The sequence below is a fragment of the Trichomycterus rosablanca genome, chromosome 9, assembly GCF_030014385.1.
Source record: "Trichomycterus rosablanca isolate fTriRos1 chromosome 9, fTriRos1.hap1, whole genome shotgun sequence".
NCBI classification, from domain to species: Eukaryota; Metazoa; Chordata; class Actinopteri; order Siluriformes; family Trichomycteridae; genus Trichomycterus; species Trichomycterus rosablanca.
This window is the reverse complement of record NC_085996.1, coordinates 16,708,664-16,735,878: the sequence shown is the minus strand read 5'-3', so window position 1 is coordinate 16,735,878 and position 27,215 is coordinate 16,708,664. Positions and strand designations below refer to the sequence as shown.

Genomic DNA, 27,215 nt, shown 5'->3' with positions numbered 1-27,215 from the left:
GCGTTTTGCCCTCCAGGAAGACATGAGGAGAGTCCATTGTCAGCCCTAAGGGCCACAGCCAAAGCTGGAAAAATTCTGGTTGTGGATGCCACATTTGACCCTTCAGTTGTGAGAGGAGGTCTTTTCTTAGGGGGTGCCTCCACGGAGTACCCCGAAGTAAAGACAGTATCCAGGGAAAACCATGGTTGTCTTGGCCATCAAGGGGCTCCCAGAAGAACCTTGTGGCCCTCCTCCTGAACCCTGCCCAGCAGTGCTGGCAGGAGAGGGAGTGGAGGGAATGCAAACAGCAATTCTCTCGGCCAGTTGTGGGGTAATGCATCCTGACCGAGTGGGCTGTCCCGCTGGTGTTCCGAGAACCATAGCGGACAATGAGTTGTGTCCGGTGAAGCAAACAGATCCATCCGTGACTGGCAAAGCTTCTCCCATATTAGTTGAACCACCTCCGGGTGAAGTCTCCCATGACTGGGGCTCAGAGATTACCTCGAGAGAGCGTCCGCTGTCTCATTGGTCGTCCCTGCCAGGTGAACAGCCTGCAGAGAGAGGAACTTCGGATGTACTCATGTCCACAGCTCCTTGCCAGATACAAGAGCGCTCGGGACCTGGTACCACCGCAATGGTTTATATGATAAACCGTGCTCAGGTTGTCTGTGCTTACCAACACATGCCTGCCCTGTAACTTTGGGAGAAAGAATTCCAAGGCAAGTTTTACAGCACATAGTTCTTGAAATTGATGTGTTCTCGAGCTTGGCTCATAGACCAAATGCCCTGAACCCACCTGTGTCTCCACACGTACCCCAGCCGGAAGCTGACGCATCTGTCGTCACCACTTCCCTGCGTGTGGGTATTTGCCCCATGTTTACCCCTGACAAGATGAACTTTTGGAGAGCGCCATGTAGGGTTGGGCGGTATGACAGTATTACGGTATACCACGGTATTTAAAAATGTTGACGGTATTTAAAAATGTTGACGGTATTTTAAAAAATGTGAAGCGCCAAATTTCTGCTTCAGGTTTACCTTGAAAACTGAGACTTTAAGACATTCGCGCATCCACAGTAAGGGAGGGGTGGGTGGTTAGAGCTCACTGATTGGTTGTAGTGATGGGACTTATGGCTCCTTGAAGGGAGCCAGATCTTTTGGCTCAGTTCCTTTTAAAGAGCCGTTCAAAAAAATGACTTTGTTCCTCGGGAAGCACTACTGGGTAAATTATAAGACAGCCCCGATATTAATATCAGTGATGAACAATCATGAACATTTTGCTACCTTGCCTTAAATGTAGGCCTAATTCAAACAACACTTAAATGAGAAAAAAATATTAATTTTAAAAGAAGAGAAAAAACTACAGAGAAGAGACATACTGTGGTTTCATCGCATTAAGTTTCAGAACAATCCTCTTTTGTGCAGAGATGTGCCTGTGTTTATTTCTGCTTTAAAACATACGCACCATGAAATAATCAGATTTAACATAATTAAACAAGTTTATTTCTTAGTTGTTTGTTCTCGTTTTCTGTATGTTCTCTCTGTTGCTCGGTTACGGCTCTCTCTCTCTCTCTCTCTCTCTCTGTGTGTGTGTGTGTGTGCGCGTCTCGCTCGCTCTCCGCGATATTAAAAGTGTTTTCGGATTTAAATTTCGACAATAAACAGCTCTTATTATGACTGACTGATTCCTTCTACTGATGCCAAGCTGAATGGGTGGATTACAGCCGAAAAGAACTGCGCAGAAATAAAAAATATATATAAAGAGACGCATTTACACTTATGCGTGAAATATTTATTATAGACCAGATAGGATAAGCAATGTTTGACATTCTGATTGTTTAATTTTTTTAAATAAAACATTTGAATACTGTGATTACACTGTAAAGTTTGTACACTGTAAAGTCTGTCCACCGCCCCCCGCGGTAATACCGTATACCGCGGTATTTTCTGAAGACGGTATGACGGTCTGAAAATCGGCAATACCGCCCAACCCTAGCGCCATGGTTTGAGAGCTGGCAGACACTCTTCGCGGACCTACACATGCCTGTGGCATACAGGATCCAGATTGAGAGAATTGAACCATATCTGAAAAGGCTTTGTGGAGTCTCCCCAACGTAACAACCTGTGCAGCTGCCGTAAGGAGGCCCTGGAGATGCAGTAGCCTTAAGAACAGAACTCTCATGAGTTTCGGGCGGCACACACGAGACAGGATTGTTCGTGTGCGGGTCCCGGGAAGCAAGGCTGCCATAGACAAGGAGTCTAGCAGCCTGCAAATAAACTGGATCTTCTGGACAGGGAGGAGGATGCTCTACTCAAGTTTATTGCTAAGCCAAGCGCTTGGATGCAAATCAGCGGCCACTGTGTGTCCATAAGTGCCCGTGGTCTTGAGGGGGGCACACACAAGCCAGTCGTCTAGATAAGGGAGGCTTTTTAATCCATGAGGGGTGTCAGAGCTGCCTGCTGGAGCATTTGAAAGGGAAGAGCCCTCGGGTAAGAATTCAACTGACAGAGGTCCAGAATTGGCCGGAAGCCTCCGTCCTTTCTGGAACAACAAAATGATAAATAGAAGCCCTCTGGTTGAACATGAGGATCCGCCACCTCTATTGCTTTCCTCCTCAGGAGAGAACAAACTACCTGAGAGAGAGTGGAAGCATGAACTTGTTTGTCACTGAAGTTACCCTTGGCAAGGAACTGATGGAGTGGCCGATGGCGGACTACAGTGTGTGACCTGATGACATGGCTTTGAGAACCCACTGATCTGTAGCCATACTTTTCCAACATGTCATGCACTGGGTGTTCAGCGGTTCCTCCACTGGCTGAATCTCGTCAGCGACGGTTATGGGCAGCACTCCCCTTAGAATAGGGGTGGCGCGGCATTGACCTAGTCCCACAAACAGATGATATTGTCTGGCGTGGCACATTCTATGCCTGAGGTCTTGACTGTGGCTCTGAGCCCCGCAAGTACATGCGTGGTGAAGGGCAGATTGATACTTCTGAGTAGGGATGCATCAATACCATTTTTTCCCAACCGAGTACGAGTACAAGTACATGTATTTTTGTACTCGCCGATACCGATACCTATTTAGAATGATGCAATCTGGAGCATTATGGAATAGTGTAGTTTTTAGAGTAAAATAGTGCAGTGGAACAGTTGCTTGGGTTGCCATCACTTGTTAAAAAAAAAAACCCACCGCACAGACATCATTAAGAAAGCTTCTGACAAGCTAACGTTAACGTACATTAATAAACGCACGTAATTAACGTTGTGCACATCATACATGCGATGCGATTCTGCTGATTGAAATATTTACTTAAAAAAGATAATACAGTCGGATCCCATCTGAGCCGATTGTATCAGCACGTACATTCGGGGTTCACCTCGGTAAATCGTAAACGACTCTGAGTCGGCTCCCGCTCTGTGGTAATAACCAGTATAATTAAGCCTGAGCTTTATAAGGTAAGCGAGTCACACAAAATGTTCTGTAGTAGTTGGTGTTTATTTACAACCGCAACATTCATTATAACAGTAAAAACGGATAATTGACTGAGAAAAGAAACTTACGCTGCGCTTAAAACGAGTCGACTCATGAATCACTTGTATCGACACTGTAAACAGAGTATTGAACACAAACACGTCCTGTAACAGCGGTCACTGTTTTTGTAACCGGTTTATCTTCGCTGTTAGCTCTATTTTAAAGGGGTTTTTTTCTCAAACGGAACTAAATAACATTAAACGTGTATGTGAGCGTGGTCAGTGAGAATAATTCAGTCTGTCTCCTGTGGGTGAAAATGAATTGCTTTAGTTTTAGAAGTGAAAAGATCTCGCAATGTCACGCCCCCCGATCAGGCACTCGCGCCCCACAGACAAGTACTCGCGCCCCACAGGTTGAAAATCCCTGCGTTAACGCAGCAACTTGCACTAGGTACAAGGTATCGGATGTTAGTATCGGAGCCTCGTTTGCGAGTACGAGTACGAGTTAATGAGCGCGGTATCGGGCCGATACCCGATACTAGTATCGGTACTCATGCATCTCTACTTCTGAGCAACAAAAGCGGTGACAACCTCGAGAAGCTTCAGTTCTGGAGGCCTCCAAAAAGCTGAGCGGCGTTCAAGGGCTTCTTTGATCAGAAGGCCAAAAACACACCCTGGCACCAGGGGCAGTGGCCTGAGTGATGCTCTACAGACCTCAGAAAGCGATGATTGGGCGAACCACACTTGACGGTGCCCATGAATCGGTGTCCCTATCAGCCTCCCATGGCTCCGGGCCAAGTAGCCAACTGACTGTAGGGCTGTATTTAAAAGCTCACCCACAGGTCCACTACTATCAGTACCTTGTAGAGAAGACTGCAAGGCCAGAGTAGAAGAGAGAGAGAGTCGACAACTTTCGCCATCCTAGTGGCAGTGTCATGTGCCTTAGATAATAACCCATCCACCGTTGGCATCTGGCTCAGTCCCATGGAAGCAGCATCCACCATGGATGATAGTGCCAGCTCTGCTGCACTTGCCCACGAACGCTGGTTCCACGTGTGGAACCCAGCTGTGAATTCGGCAGTAAGGTCTTCACCGGCAGGAACAGAGAAGTTATCGGGTGGGACAACCCGCATAAAGAACTTACTAGTTTTTGGGGCTGTTGGAGTTGGGGCATCAAGTCCTAGTTTGGCCAAGGCCAACTTTAAGGCGCTGTGCACTTGAGCGGAGTGCGCAGGAGTGCGCATGGGCCCTGGTCCCTCCGAGGGCCGCTTTGCAGTGTTGCTCGTGCTGCGCTGAGGCGCTGGTAACGCAGCCTCGCACCCAACCTCTAGCCCCACTAGCCGTTCTCGGCGGCGGTCTAATGCAATAATCGCACAATCAATACACAGGTTCACCAAGGCTTCACGAAGGTGATCCAACCCAAGACATGAAGGGCATAACTAATGCCCGTCGTAAGTCTCAAAGGCAGCAAGGCACTGGCTACAACCATTCAACACATGACGGTACTGCGTTGTTGATATCGCTGTTTCACTCCTAGTACTGAGTAGTACTAAAAAGGAGTAAAAAACTGCACCGAGTACAAACTCGAGGTGAAAACGGCATGACCACGGTCCTGAGCAATGCTATCATTATAATATCACGAGCCGTCAGCTCACAAAACACTGAGTGTGAAACTCTAGGTGAAAACACTGTACGCCAGGTAATCCTCTCAGTTATCACCAAGTGTGAAACTCTAGGTTAAAACTGTACGCTAAGCAATTCTTCTCACTAACTCAGTAAGTAGCCGGTATTACTTGGCACCGAGTATGAAAACTCTAGATGACAAGGCTGTGTTGCTAATGTAAAAACAATCTTTTCGCTAACTCGAACGGAGAAGCGATGTCACTTTACACCGAGTACAGAACTCTAGATGAAAGCGTCGTGCTGCTAGCTAAGTTATTACAAGTAATCTACTCGATATAGCGAATGAGTGTTGGCTTCACTTAACACAGAGTATAAACTCTAGGTGAAGAGAAATGCGCTGCTAGCGCTCGGAGTTGTAACTTTTCGAGCAGTGCGTTCCACACAAAAACGAATGTTACTCTAGGTTAGAGCAAACTAACTCCTGTAGTACATAAGCTTACTTACCTGAGTTCCACGTACAGTATCAGTTCAGCTTACTCCACACCGTGTAATCTCCGGGTGGGAAATGAAGAAAATCCAGTAACAAACACAGCTTTTCTGGCTCATTCTCACACCGAGCGCACTCTTGGTAAATTTGGTTGCCAGATCCTGCTGGGTTATTCTCAGCCTGTAGAGGAAGAACAAAATTCGTAGCTCCGACACTAAAAGTGTCACTGGGCTGAACTACGGTCTTGAAGGTGATATGAGAAAAGAGGAAGACTGCGTGAGTCACAGGTGTATTATACAGTAAGTGACATCACTGCAGGGGTCACGTGTGACTAATTTGGTATAAAATATCTCGGTCTGAAGCATGCACGCGTGGGATTATCCACTACTAGGCACCGCCCTGGCGGTCAGGAGATACGAAACATAACCCAATAAGTCACTGAACTAATACAAAGTTTTTATACGAAAAACCGATCCTGCTTTGAAAATAACTCACCAGAGTAAACAAGGCATTATAAAAACCAAACAAACTTATAACAACTATGCCAATGTTTGTTTTAAATGCATTTTCTCCCCTTTTCTCCCGATTTTATTATTTTTTTATAGCTTGTCCAATTTTTACCCAATGCCATTATTCTTCCTCTCTACTGGTGCTGACCCCTGCCCCATTTGAGGACAGCGAACTGACACATGCCCCTTCCAACACGTGAGCAGTAGCCGACTGCATATTTTCACCTGCACGAGTTCATATGCGGATCAGCCTTTTGCACGGAGAGCCACACTCTGATTGCATTATTCCTCTACACTGTGCAGACGCCATCAATCAGCCAGCAGAGGTTGTAATTGCATCAGTTATGAGGTCCCTATCTGGCTCCCTCCCTGGATGAACAACAGCCAAATATTGTTGATATAGCCTCGCAGCCCAGCCCATCATTCGATATGATGTATTCGAAATCCCAGCTCTGGTGTGCTAGCGTATTTTACCACTGCGCCACCTGAGCGGCCTATGACAATGTTTTCATGAAAGGTTTAAGATACTTACACCATCTTAATTTTTTGATTTGCATGTTTAGTTAGCCCTTGTAATGAAGCTTTGGCTATCAACTTTATTTAAAATACATTACATTAAAATACATTCAGAACATACTCTTCTACATCATGCCACACCTGCTATGTTTTGCATTTAATACAGTATAAATGTTTGTGAGAGACATGTCATTGTGAGGGGCTTTTTAGGCATTAACTCTTGGTTGTAGGTTTTAAGAGTTTTTAAACATTTTACCAGAATTTGATTATCTGCCTCATTGTGGGTTGGAAGACCAATATCTTAGGCTTTGTTCGCTGAGAGACAGCCCCTTCTGCACAGATACAGCTCGTGCTGAAGAATAACCGAGCAGTCTCCAACCAACCAAGAACACTACTTAGTGTTTTTTTTCTCTGTGTTTTGCCTTTTTGGAGTTGAGTACATGCACTAAATTAGTTACACCCTAACGAAGGATAAGTATCAAAAAAGAAACAAACCTCATTGTTTGGTTCAGGTGATTGTTTAGTCAGTACCTTAGTAAGTAGAATGGAGATGTGTTGTGTTGGACACTGGAATGGAGTGACTGCCATACATGTAAAGATGCATATTTAAGAACATTTAAATTACATGTATTTTTTGAAGCTATAACAAAAGTGTAACTGGTTATATTTTGTATTACATGTTTGCAGTATGGGAAGAAAAGCTACATGGTGAAAGCTATGGCATTTTCTCCAGATTCCACTAAAATTGCCATTGCTCAAACCGACAGTGTAGTTTTTGTCTACAAAATTGGGGAGGAATGGTAAGTATTATGTAGTTGATGTTGTGTAGTTATTAAGTATAACGTAGTTAATTACGTTTAATCTTTGAGCTTCTGTGTTTTTTTTATTTGACAGGGGGGAGAAAAAGGTTATTTGTAACAAATTTCTTCAAACAGTAAGTAATTTATGTTTGTAATAAATTACATTACCCATGAGTAGTTTTATTGTTGTTATTTAACAACATATTGCATGAGTCAGATTATTTTTCTTTTTTGTAGAGTGCTGTTACATGTTTGCTTTGGCCGGCTGAACATTCTATAGTTTTTGGATTAGCAGATGGAAAAGTAAGTGACAATAATTATCCCATGTAAAATATATTCTCCCATGAACTCAAGACACAAAAGGTACAAGATTCCAAAGAACCTTACATCCCTGCTTGAACAGTTTGAAATGTTCTATGGACAAATAAAACCAAACTAGAGCTCTGTATAGAGTGAGTATATACCAATGTTGGGAAGTGTGTGTATGTTAAACATCTCCAATAATGTGTTTTCATCAACACTCAGGTTCGCGTGGCGAATACTAAGACCAACAAATCTTCTAGCATCTATGGGACAGAATCCTATGTTGTCTCACTGACTTCAAAGTATTTTTGCTTTAATTTTACTTACACTTTCACTTTTTTTCTTACACATATTTTCTTAGTTTTCTGTCTTAATACATTTGTCTGTGTTAGTGTCTCAGAAAAAGGAATTCTCTCAGGCCATGCAGACGGGGCTGTTGTGCGCTACTTTTTTGAAGATGAAGGAACAGGAAACTCTCAGGTATTAGAACTGGCAATTGCTACAGTGTAACTAAAGCAAACAGTGCTATTCCTTTGGTTCACAATTGGGGTCATATTACTTAAATGCTACTTGCTACTGTGTGTATTATTAAATGGTAAAAACCGACTTTTATTAGATTATAATGTAATAAAAATGAGAACTGGTAGTAAAAAACGAACTGGATCTGTCTTGATGATCACTATTATAATACACAGATACATGATTTTTTAAAAACATTATAACATGTTACCGTCATTTGGCCATATCATAATTCCTTACTTGTGCTTATTGAAGGGTAAATTATTGATCCACCCATGCCCTCCATATGCTCTGGCTTGGGGAAGCCATAGCATTGCTGTTGCTGGTTGTGATAAGAAGATTGTGGTCTATGGAAATGAGGGGCACATCCTGCAGACATTTGACTACAGCCATGATCTCCTGGAAAAGGAGTTCACAGTTACAGCAACAAGCCCAAGTGGACAATCCATTGTCTTTGGCAGTTATAACAGGTCAGTATAATGTTTCATTATGGGAACGTTAAATTACATTAAATTTACTTGAGATTAAGTAAAATAAATAGCTCATTTTGTTCTTATAACTCTTTCTACACATACATACATACATACATACATGTGTGTTACACATAGGGCTGGACGATATGGCTAAAATTTATATCATGATATAACTCCTAATTTCGGTCGATACGATATAATTCCGATATTGATATGAATAATACAAATGTCAGAAAAACTGCCAAAAACACCAAAAGTGAATGGCGGTACCTGCAAACCTCTTTTCTGGTTTCTGGCAAGAAATACAAGCTGAATACACCACTAAATTAGTCCTTCCTCTCTTATCAGCTATTTCATCTGCTTCTTTTTCAACTGTAGACAGTGGCGGAGCCAGACAATTTTCATAGGGGTGGCCAGACTGAGACCATTGCTCACAGTGGTGGCACAGAAACTGTCTGATACCTTATTTTTTGTATGTGGCTAGTGGCTGTTGATCTAGTAGTGTTTTGGTCACTCACTCGTTTACCTATGGCAGTGAGTACCATGTAGAGTTACATCAAGCCTAGAATAATAAGCTTTTTATTTTTTTCTCATTTTCCCTGACACGTGAAAAACTAAAATATAGCCTATAACCTTAACATTACGAGGAAGAATTTCAAAGATATTCCTTTGCAATACTTGATCATTTGACTGCAAACTTGTGTGTACTGATGAGACTCATTTGAACCCCAGAACATGCTAGCGTGAATGCATGGAAAACAAATTTTAATTTTCTTTCAAGAATATGACACATTCTGACCAACACTATTAAGCCAAATCAGCATTGAAAACTGACTTTACTTTTAATAGCCTTCTACAATGCTGGGGCTTCTTAAAACTGAATATTTTCTTTTAAATAGAAGTGTTATTTAAATGCTATTAAATTGTTTTTCGAAAAAAACAAAAAAACCGCCCAATCTGGCAACTAATATTAGTGCTCAGGAGTATTAGTACTCAGTAGTAGTACTTCTTCTGTAATTGTGTTGGTGGTTGACATTTATGTTGAGTGTATTACTGCACTGTTTTGGTGGAGAACTACTTGCTTGAGGTGCGCTGCTGAATTGCGTCCCTGTGGGAACGCCTGCGTGCAAAAATGCTTCCGCAAAAAAGTAACACCGGCAAAGCGGCCACTCCCTGGCCCGCCCCTGACTGTGGATGCTCGTTCACTTACAGCTGTTGAACTCATTTTGCCGCTAATATCCACCGTGTTGTAGGTAGCGTAGTGTAATCAGAGCGGTAACGCTGAGCACTGGCTTCGTGCCTGTGGCGTACGTCATCACGCACTGATGTAATGTATGTCGATCGAATTTGTTTAAAAATCATATCACCGTTATTGAAACATTTCCTATCGCGATATATATCGATATCGAATTATTGTCCAGCACTAGTTACACAAACCTCAATGTTGGAACACTTTCTAAGAATGCAATAAAAACTAAAATTTAGGTATTAATTTTATTCACTTGAACCTTTATTTACCAGAAACAAAGGATAACTGAAATATGTTCAGTGTTCAATGGTGAACTTATATCTGTTAAATATAAACAAATTGGGTTTTAATTATGATTACAATCACCTGTTGACATTTGATTGTTTCATTGCAGACAGGATGCACCCACAATACTTCACATTTTGTGTCGTCAACTTAATTTCATTTCATTTGTTTACATAAGATAAGATAAGACTTTATTGATCCCGAAGGAAATTGCAGACATACATCCATACATGAATTTCAGGCCTGCAACACATTACAAAAAAGTTGGGACAGGGGTCATTTTGGACTTTAATAAGTTTTAAAAAAAAAACTATTTGTGATTTCAAACAGGTGATGTCAACAGGTGATTGTAATCATGATTACAAAAGCAGTTTTAAAGACACAGTGAGACTTTGAGGATCAAAGATGGGCAGATGATCGCCAGCTTGTCAACAAGTTGTCTCAATTTATTGAAATGTTTAAAAACAATGTTCCTTAAAGAAAGATTGGAAGGAATGTGTATACTTCTTCCTCTGTAGTGCATAATATTTTTAAATGATTTAATGAAATTTGGATGAATTGTGGTGCGTAAAGGGCAAGGGTGCTAACCACCTGTGATCTCCGATCCCTCATGTATTTATTCAACAACAGCTGATATAATCACATTGGCATAGCATTACAATATGGAGTTATGTTGACAAATGGTGCTAAAATGTTACTATGCAAAAATGAAGCTTTATGTTATCCATGTACATAAGTGCCGTTGAGTTCTCTGGGCTTGAAGGTATCTGGGATGGATCATCACACAGTGGACACACATGTATTGTGGTTTTTTGTTTTTTTTTGATAAAATGAACACCTTTTTCAGGGACATCTACAACCCCAAATCAGAAAAAGTTGGGACAGTATGGAAAATGCAAATATAATAAAAATGCAGTGATTCCCACATTTACTTTGACTTTTATTTGATTGCAGACAGTTTGAACCCAATATATTTCATGTTTTGTCTGGTCAACTTCATTTCATTTGTTAATAAACCTCCATTCCTGTATTTCAGGCTTGCAACACGTTCCAAAAAAAGTTGGGACAGGGGTAATTTAGGGCTAGTAATGAGGTGAAAAAACTAAATAATGATGTGATTCCAAACAGTTGATGTCAACAGGTGATTGTAATCACGGTTTAGTACAAAAGCAGCATCAGGGAAAGGCTGAGTCTTTCATGAGCATGTTTAAAAACAATGTACCTCAAAGAGAGATTAAAAAGGGATTTGCATATTTCTCCCTCTGCAGTGCATAATATCATTAAACCATTCAAGGAATCGGGAGGAATTTCAGTGTGTAAAGGCCAAGGGCGCAAGCTTAGGCTGAACGTCCATGATCTTCTATCCCTCAGACGGCACTGCATCAAGAACTGTCAATCAACAATAGCTGATATAACTACATGGGCAAGGGATTACTTTGGCAAACCTTTGTTAAGCACTACAATACAACAGAGTTACATACACAGATGCCACTTAAAACTTTACTGTGCAAAAAAGAAACCTTATGTTAACCATGTCCAGAAGGGGCGTTCTCTTTTTTTGAAAAAAATGGATGCTGTGTGCTCAGAACCAAAGACGAAAAAGAACTTTTATCAGCAACAAGTTCAAAAGCCAGGGTCTGTCATGGTATGGGGCTGTGTCAGTGCCCTTGGCAAAGGTAATTTACACTTTTGTGATGGCAGCATTAATGTAGAAAAGTATATTGAGATCTTAGAGCAGCATATGCTGCCTTCAAGACGTCATTTTTTCCAACGGACGTCCATGCATTTTTCAACAAGACAATGCAAAACCACATGCTGCACACATTACAAAGGCATGGCTGCAGAAGAGGTGGGTATGGGTACTGGATTGGCCTGCCTGCAGTCCTGGCCTGTCCCCAATAGAGAATGTGTGGAGAATTTTGAATTCTGAATTCTGAATTTTGAATTTTTTTGGAATGTGTTGCAGACCTGAAATGCAGGAATGGATGTTTATTAACAAATAAAATGAAGTTGAGCAGACAAAACATGAAATATATCAGGTTCAGCCTGTCTGCAATAAAATAAAATTCAAAGTTAATTTAAGGAAAACTGCATTTTTAGCGTAGCATTTTCCATACTGTCCCAACTGTTCCATTTTCCATACTGTCCCAACTTTTTCTGATTTGGGGTTGTATCTACCTCCACATTACTGGCTTTACCAGAAGAAGGTTTTGGATTGGCCCAGCCAGAGCCCAAACCTGAACACAATTGAAAATCTGTGACCTGAACAGCACTGTACACAGGAGATGGCCTCGCAATCTGACAGATTTGGAGTACTTTTGCAAAGAATGCCAAAGATTGCCGGGTGTGGGTTGTTTGTTAGCACTTACTAACGTTATTAGACGTTATCAAGGCAAAAGGATGTTCCAAGTACTGAGGCTAGAGGTTGAATAATAGCGCACATGGACATAGATAAAAGTGAAGAAAAAATATCAAAAATTGGCAGAATTATTTTTTTTAGTCAATTTAAGTCTGTCTCACTGGCTCTTATGAGGCATAACAAGCCCTGTATGTAATTTTGGTTCTGACACACCTGCCAGTGTTTTCCATTAATGGGCTGCATGAGCTGGGCAGCTTGCTAGGTGTTTTAAAATTACAATCATGTTGGAAAAAACAAACACATCAAAAAAGTAAAGTTTCTTTTTGATTGTATAAGTTATTCAAGCTTTGGTGTCCTAAAGTTTTGACTTAGTTTTGTGTATAGTATACTGTATAGTGTGTTGTATACTACAGTTAAATGTTTGTGCCATTAATTTCCTTTTTAATTGTTCTTCAGATTAAGGGTGTTTAACTGGAGTCCCCGAAGAGGTGTTTGGGATGAGATGTCTCCAAAACAAATCCAAAATATTTACTCCATCACAGCTTTAGCCTGGAAAAAAGATGGCTCTCAACTTTGTGCAGTATGTTTCAGATTTATAGTAGGCAGTTCATAATACAATGCAACACAAGCTGTGTGTCATCTTCTATGCTATTAAGTGTTAGTGTTTTTTTCTGGTCTGTTATTGAAGTATAGTTCAAAAAATTTTGGCAAATCACAGTTTGAAAGTACAAATACATTTATGAAACTGTTAGCTCTATATGTAGTTTTACAGGGGCTAATTTTGTGTGCCTGTTAAGATTTTGCTCATTATGTTGCATATTTCTTCCTAAAATGTACTGATTTACAATGGATGACTGTGATCTAATAATTAATGGTTTACTGTGTTAATTTTTAAATTAAATAAGCAAGAAGGTCCTGGGTTTGATACCCAGGTGGAGCAGCCCGGGTTCTTTCTGTGTTTGGTTTGCATGCTTTCTCTGTGACTGGGAATCGTGAAATCTTCCCCCCACAGTCCAAAGTCATGTATGTTAGGTAAATTGGAGATATAAAATTGCCCTTGATAGTGTCTGACATTGAACTTGAACTGATGAATTATTTGTAACCTGTAACTACCTGACCTGTCATGAGTAAACCAGAGTGTAAACCATGACGTTAAAATCCTAATGAATAAATAAACAAACATAAACTGAATACTATTTTAAAAAAATCTTTTTTTACCATCAGGGTACATTGTGTGGTGGAGTCGAAGTGTTTGACTGTTGCCTTCGCAGAAGTATCTACAAAAACAAATTTGAGATGACTTACGTAGGTTTAAGCCAGGTAGGGTTTTATCAGCTGGCCTTATAGCATTATATCTTAATTTGATGTAACTAAATGTTTTATGAAGGTCTTATTTTATGTTATTTTTGTATATTTTGTATAATTTATGTTGAAAGGGGTTCATTCTTTTAGAATAGTAAATACAGTTCATTCAGAAATGTCAATACAAAAAAACACTAAACTGTACAATCAAGTTCACTAGATCTTAGTGTCATCTAACTGTTCAAAGGCTTTTACTCAACTTACGTTTTTCCGTTTAAAGTTGCTTAATCTTATATGGACGTCTCTTTTTGTGATCTAGGTGATTGTAAAAAACCTTTCCACAGGCACAAGAGTAGTGCTGAAGTCACATTATGGCTATGAAATTGACGAGGTAAAGATCATGGGGAAGGATCGTTACCTGGTGGCTCACACCTCCAACACTCTGCTGCTGGGAGATTTAGGCTCCAACAAACTAAGTGAGGTAGGGGAATCTCCCTTAAGTTTGGGTTGGACCCATATACAGTGGACATAAAAAGTCTACACCCTCGGTTACAATGGCAGGTTTTTGTGATGTAAAACGAAAATAAATAATTTTGAAACTATTTTAATATTGTCTTTAATTGGTGCAATTCGATTGAAAAAGCAACTGAAATTAAAAAATAAACTGAAAAGTAAAATAAAACTAAAATAAGTGTGCACACCCTCATTACTGATGTATCTGTGTTCAAAATCAACCAGTCACATTTAAACTCATGTTAAATAGTATTCAGTACACACCTGCCATCAATTAAAGTGACTCTAAGGCCAGGAGGCATAGATCAGGAATTTCTGGTAAATACTGGTTGTAAATGTCTCCTGTATTCTATATACAGTGTATCACAAAAGTGAGTACACCCCTCACATTTCTGCAGATATTTAAGTATATCTTTTCATGGGACAACACTGACAAAATGACACTTTGACACAATGAAAAGTAGTCTGTGTGCAGCTTATATAACAGTGTAAATTTATTCTTCCCTCAAAATAACTCAATATACAGCCATTAATGTCTAAACCACCGGCAACAAAAGTGAGTACACCCCTAAGAGACTACACCCCTAAATGTCCAAATTGAGCACTGCTTGTCATTTTCCCTCCAAAATGTCATGTGATTTGTTAGTGTTACTAGGTCTCAGGTGTGCATAGGGAGCAGGTGTGTTCAATTTAGTAGTACAGCTCTCACACTCTCTCATACTGGTCACTAAAAGTTCCAACATGGCACCTCATGGCAAAGAACTCTCTGAGGATCTTAAAAGAAGAATTGTTGCGCTACATGAAGATGGCCAAGGCTACAAGAAGATTGCCAACACCCTGAAACTGAGCTGCAGCACAGTGGCCAAGATCATCCAGCGTTTTAAAAGAGCAGGGTCCACTCAGAACAGACCTCGCGTTGGTCGTCCAAAGAAGCTGAGTGCACGTGCTCAGCGTCACATCCAACTGCTGTCTTTGAAAGATAGGCGTAGGAGTGCTGTCAGCATTGCTGCAGAGATTGAAAAGGTGGGGGGTCAGCCTGTCAGTGCTCAGACCATACGCCGCACACTACATCAAATTGGTCTGCATGGCTGTCACCCCAGAAGGAAGCCTCTTCTGAAGTCTCTACACAAGAAAGCCCGCAAACAGTTTGCTGAAGACATGTCAACAAAGGACATGGATTACTGGAACCATGTCCTATGGTCTGATGAGACCAAGATCAATTTGTTTGGTTCAGACGGTCTCAAGCATGTGTGGCGGCAATCAGGTGAGGTGTACAAAGATAAGTGTGTCATGCCTACAGTCAAGCATGGTGGTGGGAATGCCATGGTCTGGGGCTGCGTGAGTGCAGCAGGTGTTGGGGAGTTACATTTCATTGAGGGACACATGAACTCCAATATGTACTGTGAAATACTGAAGCAGAGCATGATCCCCTCCCTCCGGAAACTGGGTCGCAGGGCAGTGTTCCAGCATGATAATGACCCCAAACACGCCTCTAAGATGACCACTGCTTTATTGAAGAGGCTGAGGGTAAAGGTGATGGACTGGCCAAGCATGTCTCCAGACCTAAACCCAATAGAACATCTTTGGGGCATCCTCAAGCGGAAGGTGGAGGAGCGCAAAGTCTCGAATATCCGCCAGCTCCGTGATGTCGTCATGGAGGAGTGGAAAAGCATTCCAGTGGCAACCTGTGAAGCTCTGGTAAACTCCATGCCCAGGAGAGTTAAGGCAGTTCTGGGAAATAATGGTGGCCACACAAAATATTGACACTTCAGGAACTTTCACTAAGGGGTGTACTCACTTTTGTTGCCGGTGGTTTTGACATTAATGGCTGTATATTGAGTTATTTTGAGGGAAGAATAAATTTACACTGTTATATAAGCTGCACACAGACTACTTTTCATTGTGTCAAAGTGTCATTTTGTCAGTGTTGTCCCATGAAAAGATATACTTAAATATCTGCAGAAATGTGAGGGGTGTACTCACTTTTGTGATACACTGTATATATATATCTATGCTGAGCGGTGGTGTGACAAGAAAAACATCCAAGCCCAGCTAAATTTTGCAAAACCTACAATAAATCTACCAAAAGCATGTGGGGAAATGTGTCTTGGCCACAATTCCAAAAGGTACAGTATACAACAGAAGCGAGTACATCCCTGTGCAATATCACTTAAATGTCAAATTATTCAAATTTGTATTGTATTATCAAAATTATATAATTGCATTGTTTTTAAGTTGACAAGTAGAGTATTAACAACCAGGAATAAACAACCAAGAACAAATACTTTACAAAGACTATGTTGAAAATAAAGGCCTCAAAGTAGAAAATCAATGCAACAAAAGTGAATACACCTGTGATCAATATAGACACACAAGTTAAAAACAAACTGATCATTAAAACGAAACTGAGTACACCTGTGATTTCCAATTAGCCTAATTGCATGAACATGGTGAAAATGACCTGTGAACACCAGAACTTTCTCAGTTCTGGTCCTGTGGGCTGTGTCTATCTGCATGTTTGCATTATGGCTTCACATGGAAAGGAATTGTCAGAGGAATTGAAAAATCTGTGAGACTTCACAAAGCTGGAACAGAAACACAGTTGCAACAGTAATCAGGGGTATAGAAAGAGCCTTAGTACCACTAATTAGAGACGCAGTGGCCGTCCTTCTAAAAAAACTACTTACACAATCTAGCTCTGAAAAACAGATAGGCAAATGCTTCAGACTTGGCACAGGGGTCATCAGTGGAAATAGGAGTTTCTGTGACAGCTCAGACAGTGCAAGGGACGTTGCATAACATTAACTTCTGGACGGCGTCCAAGAAAAAAACCCTTGCTTACTCCTCAGTACAAAACTGCAAGATTAAACTTTGCTAAAGAACATGAACAGAATCCTGATGAATACTGGGAGCACATTCTTTGGTCAGGTGAGACCAAGATAAATGTGTTTGGCTCAGCATGCTTGGTGTGTGTTCGGCTCAGCATGTTTGGCGCGAACCTGGACAGAACTACCACAGTCAATGCATAGTCCCGACAGTGAAGCACGGAGATGGGAGTGTGATGATATGAAGCTGCATGAGTGCAAAAGGTGTTGGGGATGGCACCATGAATACCTGTGGATATACCAAAATACTGGCTGAAAAGATGACTCCCAGTCTCTAGAAGCTTGGCAGAAGAGGGATATTCCAGCATAATAACGATCCAAAGCAAACTGCCAAAATCATGAACGAGTTTCTAATAATGAAAAAACTAAACTATGACTTGGCCAAGTATGTCGCCTGACTTGAATCTGATAGAACACCTTAGGGGCATTTTAAAGAGAAAGTTAGAGCAGCACAACCTTTCTAGCAAAGAGCAGGTTAAAAAAATAATTTCTGAAGAATGGCAGAAAATCTCTCCAGATATTTGTGCAACCCTGGTATCTTTCATGCCGAGAAGGATTGAGTCTGTCATCAGAAATAAAGGTGGACACACTAAGTGTTGAAAAAAAAAAAAATATATTTGAATTTCAGTAATGAAAGGTGTACTGACTTTTGATGGATTGAGTTCGTACTGTGGCGTCTGTATTTTTAAATGATATTAAGTGATATTGCACAGGGGTGTACTCACTTCTGTTGTATACTGTACAGTGTATCACAAAAGTGAGTACACCCCTCACATTTCTGCAAATATTTCATTATATCTTTTCATGGGACAACACTATAGACATGAAACTTGGATATAACTTAGAGTAGTCAGTGTACAACTTGTATAGCAGTGTAGATTTACTGTCTTCTGAAAATAACTCAACACACAGCCATTAATGTCTAAATAGCTGGCAACATAAGTGAGTACACCCCACAGTGAACATGTCCAAATTGTGCCCAAATGTGTCATTGTCCCTGGTGTCATGTGTCATGTGTCAAGGTCCCAGGTGTAAATGGGGAGCAGGGCTGTTAAATTTGGTGTTTTGGGAACAATTCTCTCATACTGGCCACTGGATATTCAACATGGCACCTCATGGCAAAGAACTCTCTGAGGATGTGAGAAATTGAATCGTTGCTCTCCACATAGATGGCCTGGGCTATAAGAAGATTGCTAACACCCTGAAACTGAGCTACAGCATGGTGGCCAAGGTCATACAGCGGTTTTCCAGGACAGGTTCCACTCGGAACAGGCTTCGCCAGGGTCGACCAAAGAAGTTGAGTCCACGTGTTCGGCGTCATATCCAGAGGTTGGCTTTAAAAAATAGACACATGAGTGCTGCCAGCATTGCTGCAGAGGTTGAAGACGTGGGAGGTCAGCCTGTCAGTGCTCAGACCATACACCGCACACTGCATCAACTCAGTCTGCATGGTCGTCATCCCAGAAGGAAGCTGACGCACAAGAAAGCCCGCAAACAGTTTGCTGAAGACAAGCAGTCCAAGAACATGGATTACTGGAATGCCCTGTGGTCTGACGAGACCAAGATAAACTTGTTTGGCTCAGATGGTGTCCAGCATGTGTGACGGCGCCCTGGTGAGAAGTACCAAGACAACTGTATCTTGCCTACAGTCAAGCATGGTGGTGGTAGCATCATGGTCTTGGGCTGCATGAGTGTTGCTGGCACTGGGGAGCTGCAGTTCATTGAGGGAAACATGAATTCCAACATGTACTGTGACATTCTGAAACAGAGCATGATCCCCTCCCTTCGAAAACTGAGCCTCATGGCAGTTTTCCAACAGGATAACGACCCCAAACACAACCTCCAAGATGACAACTGCCTTGCTGAGGAAGCTGAAGGTAAAGGTGATGGACTAAACCCAATTGAGCACCTGTGGCGCATCCTCAAGTGGAAGGTGGAGGAGTTCAAGGTGTCTAACATCCACCAGCTCCGTGATGTCATCATGGAGAAGTGGAAGAGGATTCCAGTAGCAACCTGTGCAGCTCTGGTGAATTCCATGCCCAGGAGGGTTAAGGCAGTGCTGGATAATAATGGTGGTCACACAAAATATTGACACTTTGGGCACAATTTGGACATGTTCACTGTGTGGTGTACTCACTTATGTTGCCAGCCATTTAGACATTAATGGCTGTGTTTTGAGTTATTTTCAGAAGACAGTAAATCTACACTGCTATACAAGTTGTACACTGACTACTCTAAGTTATATCCAAGTTTTATTTATATAGTGTTGTCCCATGAAAAGATATAATAAAATATTTGCAGAAATGTGAGGGGTGTACTCACTTTTGTGATACACTGTATGTTTGGCGCAAAAACACCACTGTGCATTACCAAAAGAACACCATACTCGCAATGAAATGTGGTAGTGGCAGCAGCATTATGCTTTGGGTCTGTTGTTCCTATAGCTGAAACTGGGGTTTATGCATTTTGGCACAAAACTTTCAGGCCTTTGCTTAAAAGCTGTGAGAAAAATTTTCATCTTTCAGCAAGACAAAGCATACCACCACATCAACATAAGATTGGCTTCACTAGAAAAAAATAGCAAAGTTTTGTAATGGCCCAGTCACAGCACAGACCTGAATCTAATTAAAAATTGTTTGGGTGACATGAAGAGGGCTGTGCACAGACAATGTCCTCGCAGTTTGACAGATTTGGCGTGCATTTGTAAAGAGTTGACAAAGATTGGCGTCAAGTTGTGCCATGCTGATAGACATCTACCCAAAAAGAGTTAATGTTATAATAAAATCAAAAAGAGTTAATGTTATAATAAAATCAAAAGATGCTTTAACAAAGTATTAGTTTAAGGGTGTGCATTTTTATACAATCACATAATTGTAAGTTTTTATTCCCACTATAAAAGATTACATTTTGTTTTTCATTAACCTCTTTTTGACATTACGAATATGGCATTGTAACTCTGTAACTGTACAACCTTTATACTAATGTAATACTGGACTGGCACAGCTATAGACAGAACTGATACATAATCGAATAAGCACTATGAGCTGAAATATACAGTATATGCCCTGGACTATAAAAGAAAATAGAACCAGGTATGTGTAACCCTAGATGCTAACATGATGTTAAACAAAAACAATTTATTTGACATTGAATTACAAGTGTAAAAATCTGTGTGTTCTAGTATTAACTTGGAAAAAGTGCTAAATATTTGTAAACCAATTTGTTTAACACTATATATCAAAACATTTTTCATTTTTTTAAAAAGCAGGTAATTAATTAAAAATGTTTTGTTTTTTTATTTCCATATGGCTGCCAGAACTCAGAATCAAATACAACCCCAAATCAGAAAAAGTTGGGACAGTGTGGAAAATGCAAATAAAATAAAAATTGTGTTCCTTACATTTACTTTGACTTTTATTTGATTGCAGACAGTTTAAACCTAAGGTATTTAATGTTTTGTGTGATCAACTTCATTTCACTTGTTAATATACCTCCATTCATGCATTTCAGGCCTGCAACACATTTCAAAAGAACAGGATGGGGGCAATTTAGGGCTAGTAATGAGGTGAAAAAACAAAATAATTATGTAATTTCAAACAGATGATGTCAACAGGTACAGTGAGGAAAATAAGTATTTGATCCCCTGCTGATTTTGTAAGTTTACCCCCTTACAAAGACTTGAACAGTCTATAATTTTTATGGAAGGTTTATTTTAACAGAGAGAGACAGAATATCAACAAAAAATCCAGAAAAAAAACATTAAATAAAAGTTATAAATTAATTTGTATTTAATTAAGGGAAACAAGTATTTGATCCCCTACCAACCAGCAAGAATTCTGACCCCCACAGACCGGTTATGTGCCCATGAGGCACACAAATTAGTCCTGTCCCTGTATAAAAGACTTTTGTCACAGAATCAGTTTCTTACATTCAAATCTCTCGACCACCATGGGCAAGACCAAAGAGCTATCAAAGGACGTCAGGGACAAGATTGTAGACCTGCACAAGGCTGGAATGGGCTACAAGACCATCAGCAAGAAGCTTGGTGAGAAAGAGACCACTGTTGGCACGATAATTCGAAAATGGAAGAAATACAAGGTCACAGTCAATCGCCCTCGCTCTGGAGCTCCATGCAAGATCTCACCTTGTGGGGTAAGAATGATTCTGAGAAAGGTGAGGTCAGCCCAGAATTACACGGGAGGAGCTTGTCAATGATCCAAAGGGAGCTGGGAGCACAGTCACCAAGACAACCATTAGTAACACACTTCGCCGTAATGGATTGAGATCCTGCAGTGCCTGCAAAGTCCCTCTGCTCAAGAAGGCTCATGTACAGGCCCGTCTGAAGTTTGCCAATAAACACCTGAATGATTCCAAGAAAGCTTGGGAGAATGTGATATGGTCAGATGAGACCAAAATTGAGCTCTTTGGCATCAACTCCACTCACCGTGTTTGGAAGCAGAGAAATGCCCAGTGGGGATGGTGTTCTTGGGGTCATATCCAGCATTTCTCTGCTCCCAGCTCCCTTGAGATCATTGACAAGCTCCTCCCGTGTAATTCTGGGCTTACCTCACCTTTCTCAGAATAGAATAGACTGTTCAAGTCTTTGTAAGGGGGTAAACTTACAAAATCAGCAGGGGATCAAATACTTATTTTCCTCACTGTATTTGTACTCATGGTTTGGTACAAAAGCAGCATCCAGGAAAGGCTGAGTCTTTAATGAGCAAAGCTGGCCAGAGGATCTCCAGTTTGTCAACAAATTCATGAGAAAAGTATTTCAATGTTTGAAAACAATGTACCTAGGCCACTCAGGTGGTGCAGTGATAAAACATGCTAGCACACCAGAGCTGGGATTTTTAATATGTCGTATCGAATCTCAGCTCTGCCATTTGGCTGGGCTGGGCGGCTACATGAACAACTGTTGTTCACAGGGTAGGTAAGCCGGGCCAGGGTTTCTAAAAGCTGGTACAATTACGACCTCTGCTGGCTGATTGATGGTGCCTGCGCAGAGTTGGGGAATAATGCTGATCAGGGTGTGGCTCTCCATGCACAAGGCTGGTCAGCATACAGTGGTGCTTGAAAGTTTGTGAACCCTTTAGAATTTTCTATATTTCTGCACAAATATGACCTAAAACATCATCAGATTTTCACACAAGTCCTAAAAATAGATAAGGAGAACCCAGTTAAACAAATGAGACAAAAATATTATACTTGGTCATTTATTTATTGAGGAAAATGATCCAATATTACATATTTGTGAGTGGCAAAAGGTGAAATTAGAGTCAGGTGTTTTCAATCAATGGGATGACAATCAGGTGTGAGTGGGCACCCTGTTTTATTTAAAGAACAGGGATCTATCAAAGTATCATGGCACGAACAAAGGAGATTGCTGAGGACCTCAGAAAAAGAGTTGTTGATGCTCATCAGGCTGGAAAAGGTTACAAAACCATCTCTAAAGAGTTTGGACTCCACCAATCCACAGTCAGACAGATTGTGTACAAATGGAGGAAATTCAAGACCATTGTTAGCCTCCCAGGAGTGGTCGACCAACAAAGATCACTCCAAGAGCAAGGCGTGTAATAGTCGGCAAGGTCACAAAGGACCCCAGGGTAACTTCTAAGCAACTGAAGGCCTCTTTCACATTGGCTAATGTTAATGTTCATGAGTCCACCATCAGGAGAACACTGAACAACAATGGTGTGCATGGCAGGGTTGCAAGGAGAAAGCCACTGCTCTCCAAAAAGAACATTGCTGCTCGTCTGCAGTTTGCTACAGATCACGTGGACAAGCCAGAAGGCTATTGGAGGAATGTTTTGTGGACGGATGAGACCAAAATAGAACTTTTTGGTTAAAATGAAAAGCGTTATGTTTGGAGAAAGAAAAACACTGCATTCCAGCATAAGAACCTTATCCCATCTGTGAAACATGGTGGTGGTAGTATCATGGTTTGGGCCTGTTTTGCTGCAACTGGGCCAGGACGGCTTGCCATCATTGATGGAACAATGAATTCTGAATTATATCAGAGAATTCTTAAGGAAAATGTCAGGGCATCTGTCCATGAACTGAATCTCAAGAGAAGGTGGCTCATGCAGCAAGACAACGACCCTAAGCACACAAGTCGTTTTTACAAAGAATGGTTAAAGAAGAGTAAAGTTAATGTTTTGGAATGGCCAAGTCAAAGTCCTGACCTTAATCCAATCGAAATGTTGTGGAAGGACCTGAAGCGAGCAGTTAATGTGAGGAAACCCACCAACATCCCAGAGTTGAAGCTGTTCTGTACGGAGGAATGGGCTAAAATTCCTCCAAGCCGGTGTGCAGGACTGATCAACAGTTACCGGAAACATTTAGTTGCAGTTATTGCTGCAAAGGGGGGTCACACCAGATACTGAAAGCAAAGGTTCACATACTTTTGCCACTCACAAATATGTAATATTGGATCATTTTCCTCAATAAATAAATGACCAAGTATAATATTTTTGTCTCATTTGTTCAACTGGGTTCTCTTTACCTACTTTTAGGACTTTTGTGAAAATCTGATGATGTTTTAGGTCATATTTATGCAGAAATATAGAAAATTCTAAAGGGTTCACAAACTTTCAAGCACCACTGTATGAACCCGTGTCGTGCAGGTGAAAAAAGGCAGTCAGTACTGATCACATGTCGGAGGGGGCGTGTGTCAGTTGCGAAGCTCCTCAGTCAGCAGTGGAGTAATCAGGGTAATTGGATACAACTAAATTAGGGTAGAAAATTGGGGGTAAAGTTCGGAGGGGAAAAAAACAAAAAGAAAAAACAATGTACCTTAAAGAAAGATTGGAAGGGATTTGCATGTTTCTCCTTCTACAGTGCATAATATCATTAAACAATTCAAGGAATCTGGAGGAATGTCGCTTGGTATCAACGGTGGCAAAACGTCTGTTTTACTGTCCCACCTTTTTTTTGGAATGTGTTGCAGGCCTTAAATGCAGGAATGGATGTTTATTAATACATGAAACAAAGTTGAGCAGACAAAACATTAAATATCTCTGGTTTATCCTGTCTGCAATGAAATTGCAATCCCAATTGCAGTCTCAATTTATTTTGCTAGTTTGCTATACAGCTAGTTTGAGTAGTAAAGAGTGGTAGGGTGGTCAAGTGGTCAAGTACAAAAAATAAATCTCATACAGTTCTCTGTGAGCAGTATGTTAGCCAATTTCATTAAATACAGAGGATTCAGAAAATATTCAGACTGCTATTTTAACACATCAATTGACACTTAGGGTACATTTACATTAAAAAAGCAGCAAAACCGCAATGTTCTCATGTGAATGCGCCCTTAATCACTCACAGTAAAAAGTGAATACATGTGTACAATACATGTTTTAGAGTTTTTTTTTTAAGTTAATTAAAATCAAAAACTGAGATATGTTTTTACAATAGTTTTCAGACCTCTTATTAAACGTTTTATGAACTTTTATGAACCCTTTGACAGTAATTAAAGCTGCACATTTTCTTGGATATGTCTTTACAAGTTTGCAGACCAGGATTTGGGCTTTTTATCTGAGATTCCTTTACACTAGAATGACTAGAGGATTTTTGCCTCTCGATCCCCCGCTCCCCTGTTGTGAGCCACTTAGTACCCATTATCATGGTAATGACCCACAGCCTGTCTACACACAAACACCTCTCATCCCCCTCTGCCCAAATTCTACAGACAGGCCTGAGTGAGCTAGTTTCAAGAAACATTATACAGGAATTGGCAAGCAAGATTTATTTAAAATAATATTCACAGGAAAAAAATCTTACAAAAGCAATAGACACATTGCAATTTAGTTTTTTTTTTCTTTATTTAATGTTTTTACAAAACTATAGGTACTATCTATATATATACAGTGTATCACAAAAGTGAGTACACCCCTCACATTTCTGCAAATATTTCATTATATCTTTTCATGGGACAACACTATAGACATGAAACTTGGATATAACTTAGAGTAGTCAGTGTACAGCTTGTATAGCAGTGTAGATTTACTGTCTTCTGAAAATAACTCAACACACAGCCATTAATGTCTAAATAGCTGGCAACATAAGTGAGTACACCCCACAGTGAACATGTCCAAATTGTGCCCAAATGTGTCGTTGTCCCTCCCTGGTGTCATGTGTCAAGGTCCCAGGTGTAAATGGGGAGCAGGGCTGTTAAATTTGGTGTTTTGGGTACAATTCTCTAATACTGGCCACTGGATATTCAACATGGCACCTCATGGCAAAGAACTCTCTGAGGATGTGAGAAATAGAATTGTTGCTCTCCACAAAGATGGCCTGGGCTATAAGAAGATTGCTAACACCCTGAAACTGAGCTACAGCATGGTGGCCAAGGTCATACAGCGGTTTTCCAGGACAGGTTCCACTCGGAACAGGCTTCGCCAGGGTCGACCAAAGAAGTTGAGTCCACGTGTTCGGCGTCATATCCAGAGGTTGGCTTTAAAAAATAGACACACATGAGTGCTGCCAGCATTGCTGCAGAGGTTGAAGACGTGGGAGGTCAGCCTGTCAGTGCTCAGACCATACGCCGCACACTGCATCAACTCGGTCTGCATGGTCGTCATCCCAGAAGGAAGCTGACGCACAAGAAAGCCCGCAAACAGTTTGCTGAAGACAAGCAGTCCAAGAACATGGATTACTGGAATGCCCTGTGGTCTGACGAGACCAAGATAAACTTGTTTGGCTCAGATGGTGTCCAGCATGTGTGGCGGCGCCCTGGTGAGAAGTACCAAGACAACTGTATCTTGCCTACAGTCAAGCATGGTAGTGGTAGCATCATGGTCTTGGGCTGCATGAGTGTTGCTGGCACTGGGGAGCTGCAGTTCATTGAGGGAAACATGAATTCCAACATGTACTGTGACATTCTGAAACAGAGCATGATCCCCTCCCTTCGAAAACTGGGCCTCATGGCAGTTTTCCAACAGGATAACGACCCCAAACACAACCTCCAAGATGACAACTGCCTTGCTGAGGAAGCTGAAGGTAAAGGTGATGGACTAAACCCAATTGAGCACCTGTGGCGCATCCTCAAGTGGAAGGTGGAGGAGTTCAAGGTGTCTAACATCCACCAGCTCCGTGATGTCATCATGGAGGAGTGGAAGAGGATTCCAGTAGCAACCTGTGCAGTTCTGGTGAATTCCATGCCCAGGAGGGTTAAGGCAGTGCTGGATAATAATGGTGGTCACACAAAATATTGACACTTTGGGCACAATTTGGACATGTTCACTGTGGGGTGTACTCACTTATGTTGCCAGCCATTTAGACATTAATGGCTGTGTGTTGAGTTATTTTCAGAAGACAGTAAATCTACACTGCTATACAAGTTGTACACTGACTACTCTAAGTTATATCCAAGTTTTATCTCTATAGTGTTGTCCCATGAAAAGATATAATAAAATATTTGCAGAAATGTGAGGGGTGTACTCACTTTTGTGATACACTGTATATATATATATATATATATATATATATATATATATATATATATATATATGTGTGTGTGTGTGTGTGTGTGTGTGTGTGTGTGTGTGTGTGTGTGTGTGTGTGTAAGTGTAATTGTATCTATACATGTATATATATATACTATACATATACTATACATATGTAGCTATACATATATATATACAAAGCGCAGTGACTTCTAAAACTATATATATATACGTATATGTGTATGTGTGTGCGTATGTGTGTATACATACATACATACATACATATATGTATGTATATATGAATACTATTTGAAAACTACTATATATGCTGGCTAGCAAGAGACAGAATCATAGATAAGTTGGGGGTGGGTTGAATAGTGTGTTATCTGCAAGCATATGCATGACAAAAGAGGACTGATAGTGCTCTAATGGTTATGTAGAAGGAGGGGGTATGTCCTCAGGATCTCAGATTTTCAGTCAAGCTAGTGTTTAGGCTCTGTT

The 27,215-nt window shown here is 40.9% G+C and overlaps 1 protein-coding gene across 5 annotated transcripts in view; it reads left to right on the top strand.

Annotated features, from left to right (window-relative positions):
- Positions 1 to 27,215, top strand: part of ift172 (intraflagellar transport 172) — a 193,178-nt gene that overhangs the window by 55,184 nt on the left and 110,779 nt on the right. For all 5 annotated transcript variants that reach the window (XR_010013706.1, XR_010013707.1, XM_063001980.1 and 2 more), the window contains exons 3-11: positions 7,271 to 7,383; positions 7,478 to 7,517; positions 7,621 to 7,686; positions 7,909 to 7,988; positions 8,079 to 8,166; positions 8,461 to 8,675; positions 13,028 to 13,151; positions 13,796 to 13,891; positions 14,193 to 14,354. Coding sequence is in view for 3 of the 5 variants with exons in the window: in XM_063001980.1 (XP_062858050.1) it covers positions 7,271 to 7,383; positions 7,478 to 7,517; positions 7,621 to 7,686; positions 7,909 to 7,988; positions 8,079 to 8,166; positions 8,461 to 8,675; positions 13,028 to 13,151; positions 13,796 to 13,891; positions 14,193 to 14,354 (984 nt within the window). In the remaining 2 variants the exon portion in view is untranslated. The remainder of the gene's footprint in view (positions 1 to 7,270; positions 7,384 to 7,477; positions 7,518 to 7,620; positions 7,687 to 7,908; positions 7,989 to 8,078; positions 8,167 to 8,460; positions 8,676 to 13,027; positions 13,152 to 13,795; positions 13,892 to 14,192; positions 14,355 to 27,215) is intronic.